We start from the raw sequence: 23,007 nt of genomic DNA, 5'->3' as shown, positions 1-23,007 counted from the left end.
TTAGCAATATTCAAGCAATATCATGGCAGGAGACACCAGAAATGGGCTTCACACATTGTACTCATGTCGGGAATCGAACCTGGGTTTTCAGCGTGATGAGCGAACGCTTTAACCACTAGGCTACCCGACCGCCCCATATATGCAAGAAAGAAGTAATCCATAATATCCCTTGTCAATAGTTTATCCGACCCGTGAAGATCTGGGGTAGAATAGGTCTTCAGCAACATATTCTTGCACAGCACAGCACAGCACAGCACAGCACAGCACAGCACCCTCAGCTTCCACAGATGGGAATCATGCTATTTCTGTAGAAGGGACGCTACATCAAATTTATTTTTTCCTCTTTTTTTTATTCCATTTTTTCAATCCTGCACTTTGCAAAATCCTTGTAAGTTTCATTCGTCGGATGCATGCAAAGGTTAAATAGCATTTTTTCAGTAATTTGTTTATATATTTTTTTAATTCAAGGCCAGAAGTTTTCAAACATCCCACAAGACTACTTGTTTTCTATAGTGGTGAGTGCGTGAATGTTGGTTAATGCTGCAGTCAGCAATATTTCAGCTTTATCCCGACAACCTGTTGCCAATCATATCAGGATCAGTGGAACATTTTCCATTCCAACCCAACTTCCTATGTTCTAAGACATGAACACTAATATTCAAATTCTGTGAAACTCACAAACCAAATCAAATTTCCTGACAAAACATTGGATTAAAAATATTATTTTACCCGAGATGATCATAACTTGATGAAAGCCCAATATGAGGTATCTTCTAAAAACATCATCAATCTAAGTAAATATGTAATCCATCCAAATGTGAAATAATGATATACCCTAAGAGACTTGCGAACATTTGATCCTGTCTCCCTTAAAGCCAACATGCACATGATGCAGGAGACATTGTTCTATAATCGACACCTTGGGACACAAACCGCAAACACAATAAAACAGTCATGTATATGCTAAGACAGCATTAGGATGCATTCATTGGCCATTCCACCTTCCCACACAGACATCAAACTGATCAGACAGTATTCCATTAATAGCGATTTGAGTGACTTCTGAACATTACGAAATCGCTGCAGTGGTGGACCACGAGCCAAGTCTGGGATCAGCGGACACAAATTGATTAAACATCCACTAATGGCCGCCAAATTGGGAAACAATAACATGCAAGTACGATCAATGCACTGCTGCAATTTTGAATTGCATAAAACAACGGGTAGAGACTTTATCTTAAAGATTTAATCAGTGTAACAGACTGAACGCCATTTTTTGTAGTCTCCAGATTTAATCAACTCAAGAAATTTGCCCAGCTGATTTTATCGTGAATGTTCTTGGTACAAAATGACTAAAAGGGTTGAGCGGTGATACAGATTCTCTCCTTCCAGAGCTATCAGTGACAGCGAACACGATAGATCAGAGCCACAATGTTGATAGAGCTTTGATAACGGCACTTGTGCAACAGCAGCATCTTGCTTGTGACAGCATGTTGGATGCTTCTTCAGACGAGACAAGTTCCCCAAACATTTGTATCAACTAGGAGACACATTTATGATCTGAATTTTTGTGCATGTGTCCGCATGGTGCGTGTTGATATGCTGGTGCTGCAATACACAACCATAGAATCTGTGCAGGATAAACAACAATGACATGAAGTGTCACATACTCTACAACAAGTTATAGGATAAGGGTTTTTTCCTCCGGTTTGAACCCGGGATGAAAGCTGTGCTTCTGTGCTTAGAGGGCGACATAAGGACGACGAAATTAGAGATTTTTCACCGATGTTCGTCAATATTTAAAGAACCAGAAATAAAGGAATTATATTTCATTATTTCGTACTGATAATTTATTGGGGGGCCTGACATCAGTGCCTGACATCAGAGCCTAACATCAGAACAGCAACAGTTATTGGAGCCAGTCAATGATCGATTAAAATGTGCCAGACCAATTTTTCGTGTTACCATGATTACTTATATAATTTTTTTAACCAGTATAAAAGAAAAAGCGCTGTTACCCGACCTTGACCTGATATATGTTTGTCATGCATAACCTTTCCAGATCAAAGTCCTGCTCTAATATTTGTTTGTTTGTTTGTTGTTTAACGCCGCAACAACCAAGTCAGCGACCCTGACCACCCGATCCTGTTAGTCGCCTCTTACGACAAGCATAGTCGCCTTTTACGCAAGCATGGGTTGCTGAAGACCTATTCTACCCCGGATCTTCACAGGTCCCTACCCTAAGAATGACATGTAACAAGTTCCAATGACCTAAAATAAGTGCTTCTTGAGTTTGGCTGCAATGTCCTTGGGGATGACCTTGACCCTTGATAATGAATGATCAATGTCCACCCCCCCAAATCCAGGGCTGCATTAATACCAGACACTCATAGTCTATGGAACTAAATTCTTAAATAATAAACACTGTCACTTTGAGGGTAATATCTTATAATTTTGCTAATTGTTCACAGCAAAGCCTATAACACAAACAAACAAAGCTCTGATCTCTGGGTACTTTACAGCAAAGCAGAATCTTATCAGGAAAAACAAAACAAAATTCTACAATTTTTTTAATTTACTTCCATACGCGATAATTCAAAAGTTGAAACCGTGTTTCGCAGTGTCAATGAATAAAGATTACAAAATATTGCCAGGGAGAATGTTGGATACATTGAAAATAAACAAGCCAGGAGAATATTTCGCCCCAGTTCCATCTCTGACTTCCTGGCACATCTCCGTTGGTTATCTTGTCTGTTGTTGTTGTTATCCTGTCATCTACCCGTCTGTTATCGCAGTGCCAGTAGGGAGTAAATATTGATAAAGGCATACACACACAGCAGAGCTGGAGAAAAACAAAGCCCCGGGTGTGGCACATTTTTTAAACATTTCCCTTAATAAACTGTCACTGTAAGTAGCAACATCACTCCAAGATGTAACAATAGGGAGATTTCACACTGGATTGGAACGATTGCCGAGGGCTTTCGATGTACATGTTCTGCAGCTTGTTTGTTGAAGACTGTGCATGTTGTTCCTGAATGAATGTGTGTGGTTTAAAGGCACTTTTAGGAATAACTTTTGTGTCCTTGGGATGCTCATAAGTACAGGAATGGACATGGAGGTCCCAGACAGCGTCACTTGATTTCCAAAAGTGAGTGAGTGAGTTGGGTTTAACACCACTTTGATCAGTATTCCAATTACATCACATCATGTGGGAGGAAAGCCCGAAGTGATGCAGGTCTCAGACGTTTACCACTTCGGTGAAACCCACGAGCACGGGTATGGTGCTGACAAACATAGAAACATAATCAGGTTGAACTGGGAATCGAACCCACAATCATAGGTTTCTGGAGTGCTCAAGGGACGCAACTCTGCACAGTGAATTGCGGCGCCTAAGACGACTGGGCCGCCCACGCCCACCTGATTTCTATGAAGACTTAATGTCATATCATTGCTTAAACTCACAAGCCTTTGGTCTAATATAGGGCCAGTTGGGTAGCCTAGTGCTTAAAGCGTTTGCTTGTCACGCCAAAGACCCGGGTTCGATTCTGACATGGGTATAATGTGTGAAGCCCATTTCTGGTGTCCCCCGACGTGATATTGCTGGAATATTGCTAAAAGCGGCATAAAACCATACTCACTCACTCACTAAGTCTATCATAGATGGGGATTTCAAGAAGAACATCAATAGAAAATGTAAGTAACCATGTAAAGTTTGTTTGTTGTTTAACACTGAACTCAACAATATTCCAGGTATATTATGGCAGGCTTGAAATAACTGAATCCAGGCCTGATCAACCTGCTGGCTCATGAGGTTAACCTGTTCACTGTTGGACCTATAGCTGTTGATTGTCTAAGTGAGATCAGTTCACCTGCCACCTTTGGACATGCTCCCTTTCCTAGTGAAAACACCACCACTGTTATCCCCACCAGCCTGGGGGCAAAGTGAGGATAAGCCAAATTCTAACTTGGAATCCCCTCAGGTTAACTTAACCAGTTAAGATTCTCATATGTTAAATCAATGACACTGGCTTGTGGCAAAACCTGTTTAGCACACCTGCAAGGCCGTAGTTAACTTTTTTTGACAAGGGGGGCAAATATTTGTTCAAGTATCACTTGTTCCCAACTTGTATTTTCATGATTCAAATTAAAAAAATTCCATACCCACCCCTCCCCCCCCTTCCCGGCTGGCTACGCCACTGACCAGGTAAAAAAGAATCATGACCAGGACATCCCAAACATTTTTCACCACAGAAATCATTAAGGTGTTCACAAAAGAATTATGACCGATTTCCTAATTCCAAATTTCTTCAAGAAGTCAGGATGCTAGGATCAATGCTAGTCAAAGACTTAGTTATGTTTGTATACTATTTTAATGACGTAGAACACATCAGGGTTACATACAAAAGTAAGAATGTGTGCAGTTATAATGGAAAAGGATTACTCTCGTAACAATTTATATTTTTTGCTTTCGAAACGGCCCCTACACTGCTGGCCCCTACACTGCTGCCCCTGCTATGACGAAGCACACAAAGGTGGCTGTTTAATAATTTCAGCTGGATGTTAACTTGAGAAAACACAATTATCACAATTTGTTTCCACCGATACATTAGTCATCATCACAATGATTATTCATGCCGAAAACTAATCAAAAATTAGTTTTGATTCATCAAATTTCAAGTGTTCACAAGTTATTCGCATCAGAGGCTGTATTATATGGTCTCAGTTAGCATACATTACGTTTTTTCACCAAATGTTTTGCTTTGCACTGTTCAAAATGCAATCGATTTTGCTTCTGCAAAGTGGAATTACCAACACAACCTGAGTGAATTCCTTCAAAGAACAATTAGGTCGGTATTTGCTTGCGAGTCAAATATTTCAAGTGAAGCCAATGTCAATCACAGAAGTAATACCATCTTCATATGGAGAAATAGAGAATCTCACCCGAGTGTCTTTTGATATCAAATATATCAACACGAGTTGATAAAAGTGGAAAAATTCTGAGACTTGCCAAGGATTTTTGCTACTTTTGTCAATGGGTGTTGATATATTTGACATCAAAAGACACGAGGGTGAGATTTTATTTATCATCCAACATCACTCTTCCAACTTTTTCAATTTGTAGACAGTAATCATGGTAATTAGCAGTGTTTTCAGTGTAAAAAGTACTGCTAACAGCTTCAGTAGCAGAGCCATTAGTGATGTCATTTGATTGTGATGTCATGGTAACCAGTGACGTCACAATGGTCTGCAAAGCATTGTGATGTACTTTCATTGCAGTGTAGATACCGCTTGATCTAATCCTGTGGGAGCCAGTTTTGGATGAGAAAAAAGAATCCTTAATCTGTCTAGGTCCATGGCCTGGTGCCCATTTCAAATCAAGGTCCAGACAAACATTGACCTGACAAAAACATGTTTGTTTGACCCCCAATCCAATGCCACGTCTTACAACCAGCACAGGTACCTGTGTTTGTTTGTTTGTTGATTAACCCCACACTCAGCAATATTCCAGCCATATGACAGCAGGCTGTTAATAAAGTTTGGGCCAGACAATCCAGTGATTGACATCATGAGCATCAGTCTACACAATTGGGGCCTGACTGACTGATTCACTGACTGACTGACTCCACAGGATTTTGTTTGTTTGTTCGTTTGTTCTTTAACACCACACTCAGCAATATTCCAGCTATATGATGGCGGTCAGCAAATAATCAAGTCTCGACAGACAATCTAGTGACTGATATCATGAGCATCAATCCATGCAACTTGGATCGATGACATGCATCAACCATGTCAGCAAGCCTCACCACCCAATCCCGTTAGTCGCCTCTTTTGACAAGCATAGTCACCTTTTACGGCAAGCATGGGTTACTTAGGAGTTGACTTTTACTTCAGAAGTTGTTATCCATAAATTATGTCTACTTTGTCATCTGTCAACTTCTAAGTAATGCTTCTCAAACAAAGCGAGGGTTGCTGAAGACCGATTCTATCTCTGATCTTTGACTCTACAGGAAGTGGTACACTTGACCCATAAGTATTCACACAAACCAATCTGAATTCTCTGCAGTAACGCTTGAAAATTTGAATTTACAAAAAACTCCATGAAAGTCATCAGCCCAACACATGTCGGCTTCTGCAAGGTTTGTTTTCCCTCCGACATGTCAAACAGCACCTGAGATGTGTCAGTGACACCTCTAACCCTTGACCTCTGAACTTGATTATGGGCCTGTTACAAGAATCATGACGTAGAAACAAACTTCACCAGCAACAGAGGCAACTATTTATTGTTGAACACACACGCAGGTCACCGGAACAGTGGCGGCACATGTCACAGTGTAAACAGCTTGTCAACACAACACTGTGGAATCTAAACATGGGCAAACCACGTGGATAGATTATAGTAATTCCCGCAGACTTTAGACAGGAGTTGCTTATAAAATTACACAAAACATGTGCGTTTGTCAAACAGATTTCTTGGCTACATTTGAGCTCTGATTGTTCAGGTCTGGGGCCTGTTCCAAAAATCAATCACAGCTCTCTGATTATCAAATCAATATCAGAGTCTCCAGAAACCAAGAAAGAGGATTGGGTAGTCAGGCTCGGGGACCTAGGTGATTGGGTGGGTGTTCATGATATCAGTCACCTGTTGTCTGGACCAGACCCAATTATACAGCGAAATGGAAAGCAATATCTAGGGTCCAACTCAAGCAAACCTAGAAGCAAATATAGAGCCACATAGCTCTGTAGTTCACTTGTCTTAAGAAGAAATAATCGTTGCCATGTTTAAAAATGGACCAACATTTTGTGAGGACTTTTTAGGGACACTACAGCAAGATCAGGTATACAAAATCCATAGATTCAGAAATGTTTTTGTTTTGTTTGTTTGTTGTTTAACGCTACACTCAACAATATTCCAGCAATATGACTGCGGTCTGTAAATCATCGAGTCTGGACCAGACAATCCCGTTAGTCGCCTCTTACGACAAGCTTAGTCGCCTTTTAAGGCAAGCATGGGTTGCTAAAGACCTATTCTACCTCAGGTCTTCACAGGTTCAGAGATGTCAAAAATGCAGTAACAGAACCAAATGGAGGTACCCGTAAATCAAAGGTTATAGAAACAAAATAAAATAAGCCCAAAACAAATATTCGACCCTGAAACAGGTCTGTGGGCTCCGGGGTCGGTTCTGTTGGTTTTTTTTGTTGTCCTTTCTACAAGCATGACGGTACACTCCCATAAGCTGAAAGCTGGAGATAAACATTTACTGCAAATCCAGAAATTAATGTGAACGTGAATTAAATGTGAATAATGCGAGTGGTCTTCGTTTGCATTAATTAACTTCGCATTTATGTCTCAAAATGACTGCCAACAATAAGACGGCCTCACTGCACACATAGGATAGTTGGTTCGTTTGTTGTTTAACGCCGCACTCAGCAATATTCCAGCTATATGACGGCTGTCTGTAAATATTCGAGTGTGGACCAGACAATCCAGTGATTAATATCATGAGCATCGATCCACGCAATTGGGATCGATGACATGAATCAACCAAGTCAGAGAGCCTGACCACCCGATCCTGTTAGTCGCCTCTTACGACAAGCATAGTCACCTTTTACGGCAAGCATAGGTTGCTGAAGACCGATTCTACCCCGGAATCTTCACGAGTCTCACACTTAGGATAGCAGAAATACCAATGAATATAAACACAAACACGGTTTATTGAGCAGCAGTTGTAACAAGTACATAACAATGTCTTTAAAGAACAGATCTTCCACAATGGGTATTCGGTGAGTTATCACTGCTGGGGTCGAGAATTCTACCCACTTGTGTCAAACTTGTTGACACCTTCTCCTCATACCAATCAGTTAACTGTTGTTAGATCAATTATTTTATTGCCTTTGAACATCCTTAATGCAGGTGTGTGTTGTTTTTTCGGAAATACTGTTTATTGTTTTTACGAAAGTGCTCTACTCAGCGCTAATAAGCGGTGCTATTCCCTGTTTGATTGGATAAAGGTAAGGATATGTATCATTCCACAGATGGGGCAGAGGGAGTCGCATTAATATTGAGTCACATTTTTTGCTAGGTGTCAGCAGTTGTATAAATTTGGAGACGCATTAATTTCCAGATTTACAGTATTTGAGAAACTTACAACATATTACAGCAGGGGACGACTTAATTACATGGCCACAGAAATAGCACACGTCAGCTGGTACTCCAAGTCATTGGTCCAGTGAGCCAGTCGACAGTCTCAATTGTGAGAGACTTTGAGGGTTTGTTCTTTATAAACACTGAAAATAAATTACCGTATTCGACGTATTTTGAAGCTACTTGTGGTGAGAAATCTCCATCTTTACTGTGATTGCCTATGCCATATTCGACGTAATAAGCGCCCCGCTCTAATAAGTGCCCATGGCGATATTTGCTAAGATATTGGCCAGTGTACAATCCCAATCAGCACCCCTTCCGATTGATCAATGTACACAAGACTTATTCATTCGCATATAATACACACTCGTGTGTTACATGCACCCTTAATTATGGGCAATTAAATTCTTGAAAAATATATCTGTCGTATGTAAACATTTCAGGCTGTCAGCATAAACCATGAAATTTACGACCTTTCAACTCAAAATAATATTCTAATAAGCGCCCCCTATTTCAAATTTTGAGAGCGCCCTGGGGGCTTATTACGTTAAATACGGTAAGTTTTTTGTTCAATTGTACAGCATGTACTTCCACTTTCCAAGAGTCAACTTTCTCTTTTAAATATGTTGAGCAATATTACAACAGTTCCAGCCTTTGGTGTCTAAATGTCACAACTTTGGAGGAACAATTGTGCATTCTGAGACTTTCTTTGAAGATTTCAAAGAGATCTTTGTTCTGTGCATGTCTAGCTTGGAATGTTGCAGTCTGTGTGTTTCAGTTCTGCCATTTCCATGTTTTGACGAGCATGCTCTCAGTTTTATGATGCTGTTTTTTAGTTTTTCGTTATGCTTTCGTTGTTTTCTAGCAGTGGGACGACGCACTGATGAATTGGTGGATCGCAATATTTTACTCCTCGATACAAGTATAGAGAACAATCGCACACAAAGTATAAAGTATTGATTCTAACCTTAAATGTATTTTTTAATAAATGTTACACCAAAGACTAGTGAAATTGAGAAGAGAAAACATAAATATTTTCATCCATTGCGCCATACTTGACACTGCCAAGTGTAAATCGATAGTGTGCCAAGTATTTGGCTGTCCTGTCTAAGAAAAACATGGGTTACGCACCACAGAAGATAGCAATTATCGTGATACGTATCGTATCGCAAGCAAGGTATCGTGATACTTTGGATCGGATGGTTGGTGTTTTGTCCCAGCCCTATTGTTTTCTGTTGTCAATTCCTTGTGAGTGAGTGAGTTGGGTTTAACGCCGCTTTAAACTACCTCAGCAATACGTCTACAAGCACCACACACCGTTCAAGTCTGTGCCAAATACTTTCACGTCAACTGCCCCTAAAATATATTTCGTCATTATTTTCAGTAGATTTTAGTCTTACCATATTCTTGCTTGTTTGTTTGTTTAAAGGCATGCTCAGCAATATTCCAGCTATATGACGGTGGTCTGTAAATAATCCAGTATGGACCAGACAATCCAGTGAGTGACATCATGAGCATCGATCCACAGAATTGGGATACGATGACATGCAAACTGGTGTCGTGTGGGTTCGAGAGCTTTATAGGACTCAAAAATACCATGGTACTTCCACAAGAAAGTGTGATGGCAAATGATCATGATGTAACTGTCATCGTGGAGTTTGGCAAGGTTGAAGGAATGCCCGTTTATAATTTCAAAATAGTTGCTGATTTGCTAATTGAATATGCAGGGTTACTTCACAATATTTTGATGATACTCACAAATTTTATTTTTGTAGCGTATCTGTAATGTTCGTTGCGTATTTGATACGCTTGGATTTTATTTTACTGCATATTTCTGCATTTCTGATGCGTATTTTACGCAGACATGCAGCTTATCTGGAGCTCTGAGACTGCCATACAGCATCCTGCACAGCCTGTAAACTGCAGCTCTGACAACAACAACCACCACCACCACCATCATCGACCCACTAAACATCCTAAACACAATCTCCATGATAAACCTTTCACCAGCAAGACAATCACTCCTATCTGTATATTCTGATCTCCCTGCCAGGCCCCTCATAAACACATTACCTACAACACAGGCCCCATACCAATGTAGTGTACAATCTCACTCACAGTGGGACAAAAGAGGTCCTCGTGTTATGTACATAAAGTCCTGATGATACAAAATACCATCCTGCTATCCGTGTCTACTGACTGACGGGCCGTCACCCAACATGAAAGGCTTTCTGTTCGTACAGGGACCAAATAACGATTTATCTCGTCAGGTGAAGACGGCATCATGTTCCAGTCTGTCCACAAAAAGTCTGTGTTTATGCTCTGCAGCAGTCTAATCTTGGCTTGGGACAGGTTATGATGATGTGCAGGAACTCTGTAGCACCATAGATTAATTTCCATTGATATGCTGGGAACCTGGTCAATTTACATTTATGTAGCACTTGAGGAAGTTATTTTTTTATGATTGTCACAGAATACAGAACTTACCGTATTCGACGTAATAAGCACCCACGGCGACATTTGCTAATATAAAAATTGGCTAGTAAACAATCCCAATTAGCACCCCTTCCGATTGATCAATGTACACAAGACTTATTTATTCGCGTATAATACGCACTCGTGTGTTATATGCACCCTTAATTATGGGCATTTAAATCTGGAAAAATATATCTGTCTTACATAAACATTTCAGGCTGTCAGCATAAACCACGAAATTTATCTTTCAACTCTGTTTTTTTTCCACCAAAATAACATTCTAATAAGAGCCCCCTATTTCTAATTTTGAGAGCGCCCTGGGCGCTTATTACATCGAATACGGTAATGCTGCATTTTCTTTTAAAAACCTTATTCCCATTGCAGAAAATCATCAATGTTTTCTAGGCCAAAATAAGGTAAATATTCTTAAAGTTAAATCAGTGATAGTATTATCCTTCGTCCATTAGCCAAACTGCCCAATAGTACTGGTAACATAAGAACCAGTAGAAATCTGCCATTTTGAAGTGTTTTGATATGTTATCATTTTAAGGACTATTGGCACTTAAATGTCAGTTTCTATCTCTGTGTATAATGGTGTTCACATAACATAAAAAAAACAAAAAACCTCATATCCCTTTCACAGTGTTTTTAAACATATTGATCAAAGTGGTGTTAAACCCAACCTAAACACTTCAAATATTGTTAAGACAAATGAATACAGTTTGCATCTGGATCAACTGAGAGAATTCAAGAGTGAACAACATTGTCTTGTATATAAATGTCTGGATATTTGTATGTCTGGCACTGGATGAACACCTATTCTCATAAACACCACGGGACATATTTCAAAACCAGTTTGTAATAACTCAAATTAGCTTCTCATGTATGAAAGCCGTTATCCATTTCCAGAGCTTGATGGCACCAACTGTTTTTGTTCAACAGGATATCATGGCTCCTTATTTCCCATGTTGACTGTGTAACTAATGCAGGCAATGGAAATATCGTTTCCATTCTAAACAATTGGTATGAAGAACAACAAAATATCACTCTCACTCACTCACTCACTCACTCACTCACTTGGACTTTCCTTTCTTATCTTAACTGATACTGCAACGAAAGCTTTCACCTTCAAAATTATTTCCAAACTCCATGAATATCATAGTTACAAACTCTTAAAACCTATCTGGGAAATACAGATCAATGGCTACACTGATAGTACACCAAGACATCTCGCAACTTCAGTAAGTCAGCAACAAGAGTGATGCGGTGAGATGAAATGGGGTGAAATGCAAGATTACTGCACTTTATGTACATGCATAACTAGTGTGGGTAGGTGTGTACCGAAATAGCACACTGAGATACCATGCCACAGTTTAACATGAATACCCCACTCAGACACAGTGTACTGACTCCCAGCCAACCAGTCCTTGTTTTAGCCCCTTCATGCTGAGTGCCAGACAGGGTAACAACAAGTACCATCTTTTAACGTCTGTTGGTATGACGCGGCTGGGGATTGAACCCCGGACCTTACCGGGCGGACTCTCTACCACTAGACCACGGAGGCTGTCTCATGAAATAAAGATGAGTTCTTTCGTTTGCTACTGAAACTACTCAAACCTTGATGAAAAGGTTTAACTGTAACAAAACTATGGCCTAAACAACTGTAAAAACAAATGATTAACTTTGGAAAGCAGGGATATAAAAAACAATGGATCATGTCACTTGTTGCTATGACAGCTAAGTGCCTGGTTAGCAGAAAATAAAGAAAAATGTCAACCAAATAAAAATTCCTAATATAGATTTGATTAAACTCCATGCATTTCACATCTTATGACTATAACTACATAAATATTTCGCACACAAAATTTCAGCTACCGTGATTGGTCTGGGTAAATTCAAATCCCTTGGAACAGTTTTCAGTGAAGCAATGATGTAGAAAATGTAACATATACTTTTGTTTCTTTTGGAAAGTTTCAAAAAATGAACCAAGATAATGGATCAATCAGTAAAAGTCATAGAATGTAATATGAAACTAACCTTTCTTACACGAGACTGGATGACACTTCGGAGCCTGTTCGTGCATGGCCACACAGTGTCATATTAACATGAAACACGTTATGCGCTCATGTCTCACATAGACAACACACAAAAACAGCCTAGGACCAGTTAAGACAAACATGTAGGTGTTGTTTAAAAGGGTGATTGAGCCAGCTTTCATGCAACTTATTCTAATATTCCAGCAATATCACTGAAGATATGGCCTTCATATACAGTTTTGTTTGTTTGTTTGTTGTAACGCCACATTCAGCAATATTCCAGATATATGACAGCGGTATCTGGACAAGACAATCCAGTGATTGACATCATGAGCATTGATCTATACAATTAGGATATGATGAAATGTATCAACCAAGTCAGCGAACCTGACCAACCAATCCCGATAGTCGACAAAAATAGTCGCCTGTTACGCAAGCATGGGTTGCTGAAGACCCATTCTACCCCGAATCTTCACTGAGCTCATAGATAGTAGCCATATTGGGAACTCAACCCTGGCCTTCGGTTTGACAAGCAAACACCTTAAAACTAACCTAACACATTTCAACAGAAAATACTGACCTCAAAGTATGATCAAATCTGATGATCTGCTTTCTCGTAAACCAATACAAGATATGGGAAATAATTTAATTTCATATCTAGCTTTGATAAAAATAGGTATGTATTTCAGACGATGCTCTTGAGTCTAGTCTGGGGCTTAAGCAGTTTAGAAAATGAGAGAGGATTTAGAATTTGAGTTATCACGGCCTTGACACGTGTGTGTGTGTGTGCGTGAGTGCGTGCGTGCGTGCGTGCGTGCGTCTGTGTGTGTGCGTCTGTGTGTGTGTGTCTGTATGTGTGCGTGTGTGTTTTGTGTGCAGTCAGCAATATTCCAGCTATATGTAAATAATCTAGTCTGGACCAGACAAACCAGTGATTGATGCCATGAGCAATGATCCACCCTGATCCCAATGTTACGCAATCAGCCAAGTCACCTGACCTTGGGGTAAGGTGATTAATTGTCTGTATTTTACGTAAATACCCAGTTTTATCTGGAGCTCTGGTATACACTGAGAAGGTAGATACCTCGGTTCTTGTTAATGGCTGACCCAGTAATCATCTCAGGCCACACTTTTTTAATGTTATGTTTCACGGATTTAATCCAGCTTTCAACACAAGATCTGTCAAAATTAAAATCAATATCAATATCAATAGCTATGTCAATAATTTATTTATTTATGTGAAAGTCATTCTGCTGTGGAGTTAAAACTGCAGCTGGCTTCTTGAATCACAGATAGTGATGTTGACACTGTATAAGAGGGTTTATATTACTAGCAGGAGACATAATAAAAATAAACATTTTTATGTTTAATTTATTTCTTTTCCAGATGCTTTTCAGAAGGCCCTGAATCGCCATTACAAACAACAACAAAGCTGTCGACCATCAAAATTTTCAGGTCTTCATGTTCTTCCAAACGCTTACCAAAAATGGATCAAATTTACCTTAAGAAACAAAACTTAATGACAGGACCTTAAACATCTTTCATACAAGTTTGTCATGCTGTTATATGTTATCAAGCAATACAACTGACTGAGATTTTGTTAAAGCAGACACAATGTATGGATAACAACTTCTTTAATACGGTCTTGCTTGACAACGGTACAAGGATCTATACCGAAACGTCGCCTTTACAGTATTAAAGAAGTTGTTATCCATAAATTGTGTCTACCTAGTCATCAACTCTTAAGTAATGCCTATGAGGTTTTGTTGTGAATATCAATTTTTCTGGACACATGAAGTCCATTTCCAAGAGAAACAAATTCATAACATTCATAGAAAGTATTCAAATGTTCAACAGTTTTTGTATTTCAAGGCAGTTTTTCCAAGTCTGAATTACCGGGTTTTGGTTTGTGCTGTTTAGGATTTTGGCCACTATTTTGGAAACCATGTTTTGTTTGGAAGTTGAAAGCTGCGGTTATCGACAAACTTTGACTTTTGTTGGGGATTTGAGGCACCAAAATTTTGTGAGTATGACCGGAGAATGCTTTATTTGCAGCCAATATATATTTCTACTGCAGCCAACATGTTGTTAAACGGTAAATTTTGTATATTTTATCGCGAAAGATTTCGATCGTTGTAACTCCTTAAAATCCTGACATTTGTCCTTCTGTCTGCGGTCAGTTAGAATTGTGATATGGTTAGAAAAATGTGTTTAACAGCTGCGGTTGTTGAATAAATGACTGCTTACAGAAATATTGCCTTAAATTTCAGTCCCTACAACAACGGAAAGTATTCAAATGTTCAAGTGTAAGTGCTGAAATAAAAAAATCTGTAATTGGCTTCCAAAAGAAACCTATTTAGGGAAGTGGCCAAAAGCTACCGGAGCAGCAGTGCGTGTTTTCATTGGTTCACATGAACACTGGTTAGTAAGAATACGTTGTCTGTTTCCACTGAGTTGACAATTCAAGCGCAGATGAAGATGAAGAGTGGGCCTAGCTCTCACAGACCAGACAACAACATTACATTGTTGAGTGTGCGAAACGACCTTTGAAGTTAACATTGTGAATAATTGTTGTTTAATGCCGCACTCAGCAATATTCCAGCTACATGATGGCGGCCAGAAAATAATCGAGTCTGGACCAGACAATCCAGTGATTGATATCATGAGCATCGATCTACGTAATTGGGATATGATGTCATGCATCAACTAAGTCAACAAGCCTGGCCACCTGATCCCGTTAGTTGCCTCTTCCGACAAGCATAGACAAGACCTATTCTACCCTGGATCTTCACGGGTATCTAAAAAGTAAGTGACATTAGTTACCAACAAACATAATCTGTAAACACCTGTCATTGTGAACCTGCCAACAAGCAGGACCACCTGATCCTGTTAGTAATGAGTGAGTGAGTGTGTGGTTTTACGCCGCTTTTAGCAAAATTCCAGCAATATCACGGTGGGGGACACCAGAAATGGGCTCCACACATTGTACCCATGTCGGGAATCGAACCCGGGTCTTCGGCGTGACGAGGAAACGCTTTAACCACTAGGCTACCCAACCGCCCGATCCTGTTAGTAGCCTCTTACGACAAGCATAGTCTCCTTTTACTGCAAGCATGGGTTGCTGAACAATTAAAGTAACAACTTATGACTGTATTTAGCTTTATATGACTGACATCCTCTTTAGTTACCATAAACCACCTGCTGTGTTTGGAGATTAGAGATCACATCATCAAAAATCCCGACTAAAAGCGTCATGTTGCTGCTAATGTTTTCTGTAAGTTGTGGACACTGTAATAAAACGGATGACCAGACAGAAAAGCCTGTGATATGATTAAAACTTTAGTGGCGGAGGAGTGAGTGAGTGAGTGAGTTGGGTTTAACGCCACTTTTAACAGTATTCCAGTTATATCACGGCATGTCAGCTTAATGTGGGAGGAAAGCGCGAAGTGATGCAGGTCTCAGACGTTTACCACTTCGGGGAAACCCACGAGCACGGGTATGGTGCTGACAAACCTAGACACATAATCGGGGCGAACCGGGATTCAAACCCACAATTAGAGGTTTCTGGCATGCCCAAGGGACGCAACTCTGCACAGCAAATCGGGGCGCCTTAGTGGCGGAAAAGGGCAGACTGGGTACTGACCCATTCCTGAAATTGCACAGCACGATAAAAACTGGGGAACCAGTTTTAACCCCAGCTTTGGATTTTGTTCATTTTAGTAGCGATTGATCGTTTTTTTGCATCTGCATCTATTTCCGTTTTTCAAATTTGATTTTGGTCAAACATTTGTAATTAAACATGCCCTGAAGCATTAATATCTGCAAAGTGGCTAAGTTCATCAGATTCATCCTTAAAACCACAAAGCCAAAAAACTTTTGTTCTTCATGAGACTAACTAATTATCATGTCAACCGGAAAGTCATTACAATTGAAGACACACTGCAAGTAGACATAATAAATTTAACCAAAGTCTACAATTACATCTTAATGAGATTTTCCTTTGAAGAAAGTTCTCTTTGAGTTGAAATGCCCAAAAAATTAATCATAACAAATGTTACTCTTAGGGAAGACATCTGAAGTTATTACCACAAAATCCCCTCTAGAAAGTTGCCCAACATCTAAGACCACAGAAACGCAATCAACTAGCGTGTATCTCAAGGAGACTGCAATAAATGAGCTTTGAGACCATACTGTAGGGTACATCCACATTCTAATAACATGCAGTCTAAAGCATTTAAAACATTTAAAGAGCGATCACAACACATGAATTGAGTCCTTATCAACCAGGATTATTCTCAATTTGACTGTCAGACTCAATTAGTCAATCTGTTCGCCTTCATTCTCCCAGCATAACAAGTTTGGTCTTCTAATGAGCCTGAAACCAAAAATTCCGACCAGCTCAATGTGAGGTAAAATAGCTCTCTCAGCAGGAAAAGAAATTGCAACTGATTTTATCGTTGCTAAAACACCACAAGGAATGGAATGAACCGGATCTTAAAGGGCACTAACATACAAACAATCCTGAAAGCGTGATTTAATTTCAATACTAATTGGCTCCCTACCATCAAGGTAGACATGGTTATATATACGACCGATAGTGCCATCGACAATCGCCTGTACCCTTGGCTATGCCTGGTTGAACAGCCAGCTCCTTTCCACTGATCTGCAGTGAATGCTCCCAGTCTAAGTCCCATGCTGTGATGTGACCTTCCCTGTCATCAGATTGGGGGTAAAACAGATGAGGAGCATTGCCAGACTTAAACACGGGAATTGCATAAGATAAATACATGAACAAGCTGAGATAAGATCAGTGACACCTTGACAGGTGACGAGGCAATGGAGAGAGGAACCCCGTTTGATACTGACTGAAAATGTAGCAACAGAAAGAAGCCCCACTGTACAGGCTAATTTAAAGCTTGGAGGAACAGGTTGATAACATACAATGGGAGTTTCAAAATGAACATGCACGAGCAGTACCCTCCGGCAGAGTATTCAATGGAGCTTTCTTGCAGGTTTCCTTGATGTTTTAGGATAACAGCTTAAATGGAGTTTAAAGAGTAAATGTGAGATACTTTCATGCGAGATCAAGGGATTATTTTATGTATCGTCATAATTTGCTGCTCGCCACACATAGTGGTTCTTGCTGTACATAGTTGCTGTGGCAGCTCGAACATTTGCAGTGCTAACTTTGTTACTATTTGTTTGTCTGAAAACCATGCTGTACTAAACATGATAACTGTATAATTTGAGTGTTATATCCTTGTTGTTATCCGACACAGTGTGTTAGTGAGTGAGTGAGTGAGAGTATGGTTTATGCTGCTTTTAGCAATATTTCAGCAATATGGGTTTCACACATTGTACCCATGTTGGGGATCAAACCTGGGTCTTCGGCGTGACAAGCGAACGCTTAAACCACTAGGCTACCCTACTGCCCCTATCCGACACAATGAAACCTCAAACATCAGGGAACCATTTTCTGGATATTACTGATGCCAACATCTATAGTCTAAGGAGTATTTTTGGTGTTAGTTGTGTCAAACTCTCATGTGAAGCCCTGAAAAAGGTACAGTCATCATAGCAAGTCATTGGTGTAGGGCTGGGGCTGGTACCTTGGGTCGGGTGGGTACTGAGTAGCACCCTGTTACCCACAGGACTACCCGGACCCATGATATAATATTTTATGACAAAAATAATCTAAATCTACAAGTCACTTCATGTTCGCATTCCTTCTGACTTTTACATGTTTGAATAATGATAAAATATTCAGGCAACTTCAGTGTATGCATGACCAGATTGTTTAATACATACATATAAACACATTTTGCCAGGTCTACAGTCACACTATTCCCTATCGGACAGTCTATACCTGTCTCTTGATACCTACAGCGGGTACCCAGCTTGGGTCGGATAATAGGAGGTAGTAAAGTTGGACTCATTCCAGCCCTACATTGGTGCAAATATTTGACGTGAATTTTGCTTTGGCAAAATTCCCAGATTCAACCAAGTGACAGTGTGACATGTGACAGGAATGGGTTCAGTTTGTAACTCTGCCAGTCAGCCTGCGGACTTCCACATCACCATGTAAGGAGGTATGATCTAAGCCCTCACTCCATCTTGTCAACACATTCCTGTCTACAGTCTTCACATGTCAACAAAACTGTTAAATGTTTGTTTTTTCACAAACACATGTTTTGAGCACTGATGACTTCCATCACTGCACAAGGCTATGTTGTATGCCATGTAAAATGTTCAAAGGAATCTGGCCCCTATCCAGAGGTCTTTGTCATAAAAACAAGTTTCTTCTGTAGGAAGGGACACTGGTAGCAAAACAAGCTGTCTCCAGACAAAATAGAAATCAAGCAAAACTGTTTTCAACAAACAAATATTAGGAAGTATAGAATTATTTTGCAGTTCCAAAATGTAGCCAAGCAGGCTGTGAGTCCTTTCTTCTGTCCTTCAGCATGTTCAAGATGAGTGAGTGAGTACGATTTTACGCCGCTTTTAGCAATATTCCAGCAATATCACGGCGGGGGACACCAGAAATGGGCTTCACATATTGTACCCATATCGGGAATCGAACCCGGGTCTTCGGCTTGACGAGCGAACACTTCAACCACTAGGCTACCCGACCGCCCTGTTCAGGATGAAGCTCTGAGAGTGCCATCCTTCAATACGAAGCAGTCAGGAGGGGAAATACATGATGCTTCATCACCAGATTCAATACAAGAAGCAGTCAGGAGGGGAAATACATGATGCTTCATGACCATATTCAATACACGAAGCAGTCAGGAGGGGAAATACATGATGCTTCATCACCAGATTCAATACAAGAAGCAGTCAGGAGGGGAATACATAATGCTTCATAACCCGATTCAATACAAGAAGCAGTCAGGAGGGGAAATACATAATGCTTCATCATCCGATTCAATACAAGAAGCAGTCAGGAAGGGAAATACATGATGCTTCATGACTATAATCAATACAAGAAGCAGTCAGGAGGGGAAATACATGATGCTTCATAACCCGATTCAATACAAGAAGCAGTCAGGAGGGGAAATACATGATGCTTCATCACCAGATTCAATACAAGAAGTAGTCAGGAGGGGAAATACATAATGCTTCATAACCCGATTCAATACAAGAAGCAGTCAGGAGGGGAAATACATGATGCTTCATCATCCGATTCAATACAAGAAGCAGTCAGGAAGGGAAATACATGATGCTTCATGACTATAATCAATACAAGAAGCAAAGAAAGGACATTTTATATGCTTCATCACCAGATCTAATACAAAGCAGTAGGAAGTGGAAGCTCATGGACTTTCACCCCCTTTCACTTGACTGCTTCAAGTCAAGGCAATCATAAAAATCGGAATGTGGATTTTCCTGAATGAATGGAACATGGTAATGAGTTTATCACAATTCAACTGATCCTTCATCATGTTCAAACTACCTGTTGGTAGTTTATCCAAAATAAACCAATGTTTGGGAACACTCCAATTTTCCAATTTATTGAACAACGTAACATTTCTCTGCCAAACATCTTCAACTTACCAATTCTGGTGTAGAGTCTGGGTCGACACTGAAGAAGCCATTCCGCTCAAACTGGAACTTGTCAAATGTTTTGGCCCCCCTCACTGATATATCCACCATTGCACCTTTTATCACAGACAGCGAGTCCTGCAAGGTAAAACGCACAACGACTATTCAGGAGTAGAAACTAACGTTTTTAGTCCACTAGTCCTTAGAATGATAACATATAGCAAAACCCTTAAAATGGGCCAATTTCTACTAGTCCTTAGGATACCTTTACCATTGGGCAGTTTGGCAAGGACTACAGGACTAGTGCCAATTTCTCAACGCTGCTTTTGTGTGCTTTGTTTGTTATTTTATGCCGCAGTCAGCAATATTTCAGCTGCATTATAATGGCATGTAAATAATCAAGTCTTGGACAGACAAAACAGTGGTTGATATTATGAGGAAAGCCCTATGCTGTCGGGTTGTAATGACACACCATCACCGAGCCTGACCATCCAATCAGTTTAGTAGCCTGTCAGGACTAGCAAGAGAGTGGGGTGTCCTATTCTGACTCCGAGCCTGGCCATCCAATGAGTTTAGTTGCCTGTCAGGACTAGCAAGAGAGTGGGATGTCCTATTCTGACTCCGAGCCTGGCCATCCAATGAGTTTAGTTGCCTGTCAGGACTAGCTAGAGAGTGGGGGTGTCCTATTCTGACTCCGAGCCTGACCATCCAATCAGTTTAGTTGCCTATCAGGACTATCTAGAGATTGGGGGTGTCCTATTCTGACTCTGAGCCTGATCATCCAATCAGTTTAGTAGCCTGTCAGGACTAGCTAAAGATTGGGGGTGTCCTATTCTGACTCAGAGCCTGACCATCCAATCAGTTTAGTTGCCTATCAGGACTAGCTAGAGATTGGGGGTGTCCTATTCTGACTCCGAGCCTGACCATCCAATCAGTTTAGTAGCCTGTCAGGACTAGCTAGAGAGTGGGGTGTCCTATTCTGACTCCGAGCCTGACCATCTAATCAGTTTAGTTGCCTGTCAGGACTAGCTAGAGATTGGGGGTGTCCTATTCTGACTCCGAGCCTGACCATCCAATCAGTTTAGTTACTTGTCAGGACTAGCTAGAGAGTGGGGGGGTCCTATTCTGACTCCGAGTCTGACCATCCAATCAGTTTAGTTGCCTGTCAGGACTAGCTAGAGAGTGGGGGTGTCCTATTCTGACTCCGAGCCTGACCATCCAATCAGTTTAGTTGCCTGTCAGGACCAGCTAGAGAGTGGGGGTGTCCTATTCTGACTCCGAGGCTGACCATCCAATCAGTTTAGTAGTCTGTCAGGACTAGCTAGAGATTGGGGGTGTCCTATTCTGACTCCGAGTCTGACCATCCAATCAGTTTAGGAGCCTGTCAGGACTAGCTAGAGAGTGGGGGTGTCCTATTCTGACTCCGAGCCTGACCATCCAATCAGCTTAGTTGCCTATCAGGACTAGCTAGAGAGTGGGATGTCCTATTCTGACTCCGAGCCTGACCATCCAATCAGCTTAGTAGCCTGTCAGGACTAGCTAGAGAGTGGGGGTGTCCTATTCTGACTCTGAGCCTGACCATCCAATCAGTTTAGTAGCCTGTCAGGACTAGCTAGAGAGTGGGGGTGTCCTATTCTGACTCTGAGCCTGACCATCCAATCAGTTTAGTTGCCTGTCAGGACTAGCAAGAGAGTGGGATGTCCTATTCTGACTCTGAGCCTGACCATCCAATCAGCTTAGTTGCCTATCAGGACTAGCTAGAGAGTGGGATGTCCTATTCTGACTCCGAGCCTGACCATCCAATCAGTTTAGTTGCCTGTCAGGACTAGCTAGAGAGTGGGGGTGTCCTATTCTGACTCCGAGCCTGACCATCCAATCAGCTTAGTTGCCTATCAGGACTAGCTAGAGATTGGGATGTCCTATTCTGACTCCGAGCCTGACCATCCAATCAGCTTAGTTGCCTATCAGGACTAGCTAGAGAGTGGGGGTGTCCTATTCTGACTCCGAGCCTGACCATCCAATGAGTTTAGTTGCCTATCAGGACTAGCTAGAGAGTGGGATGTCCTATTCTGACTCCGAGCCTGACCATCCAATCAGCTTAGTTGCCTATCAGGACTAGCTAGAGATTGGGATGTCCTATTCTGACTCCGAGTCTGACCATCCAATCAGCTTTGTTGCCTATCAGGACCTACTAGAGATTGGGGGTGTCCTATTCTGACTCCATCCCACAAGAGTTACAAGAGTCCACAGGTCTACCCGGATGACAATAAAAATATACTCCATGGTTACACCAGTACAAGTTGCAAATGTTCGCATTTCTTTCGGACTATGCACACATTCATTCTGACTTTTAAATGTTTGTGTAAAGACAAAGCTTCAGTCAACTTCATTGTGTACATGATCAGATTTTTTAATACTCTATCTTAAACTTTTTGCAAGGGTTTTGTAAAACAATTACCAACTGAAAATTTTGTAGCCAACTTTAGACCTACAGGGTACCCAGGTAGGTTCGGGTAATAAGGGGTCTAGTCCCGGGTGGGCTATTTGGACCTGCCCTGTCATTTTACACTGACTATAAAACACATGCATACATTGTGGTAACTGGGAGAAAATCAAACAGAAATGAAGAAAATACCAACTACAGTCAAGTCCCGTTAATCCGACATTGTTGGTTGGATTATGTCGGATTTACGAAATTGAGATTGAGGTAATCTAGGCATGTGATTAATCCTGTTTTGTATATTTAAAGCAATAATTGTTTATTGTTAAGCAAGTTTATCTCTGCAGCCAGTAAAATATGCAGCTGCTCGC

At 40.7% G+C, this 23,007-nt stretch overlaps 1 protein-coding gene across 1 annotated transcript in view; it reads right to left on the bottom strand.

Annotated features, from left to right (window-relative positions):
• Positions 1 to 23,007, bottom strand: part of LOC139444626 (glutamine--tRNA ligase-like) — a 96,092-nt gene that overhangs the window by 45,213 nt on the left and 27,872 nt on the right. Inside the window, exon 22 of the mRNA XM_071225540.1 lies at positions 20,209 to 20,334. Within this exon, the coding sequence (XP_071081641.1) occupies positions 20,209 to 20,334 (126 nt within the window). The remainder of the gene's footprint in view (positions 1 to 20,208; positions 20,335 to 23,007) is intronic.

The sequence above is a fragment of the Haliotis cracherodii genome, unplaced genomic scaffold (genome assembly GCF_022045235.1).
Source record: "Haliotis cracherodii isolate W230 unplaced genomic scaffold, xgHalCrac1.p SCAF_6, whole genome shotgun sequence".
Taxonomy (NCBI): Eukaryota; Metazoa; Mollusca; class Gastropoda; order Lepetellida; family Haliotidae; genus Haliotis; species Haliotis cracherodii.
The sequence above is the reverse complement of the archived record's forward strand: the minus strand, read 5'-3'. Positions and strand labels throughout refer to the sequence as shown.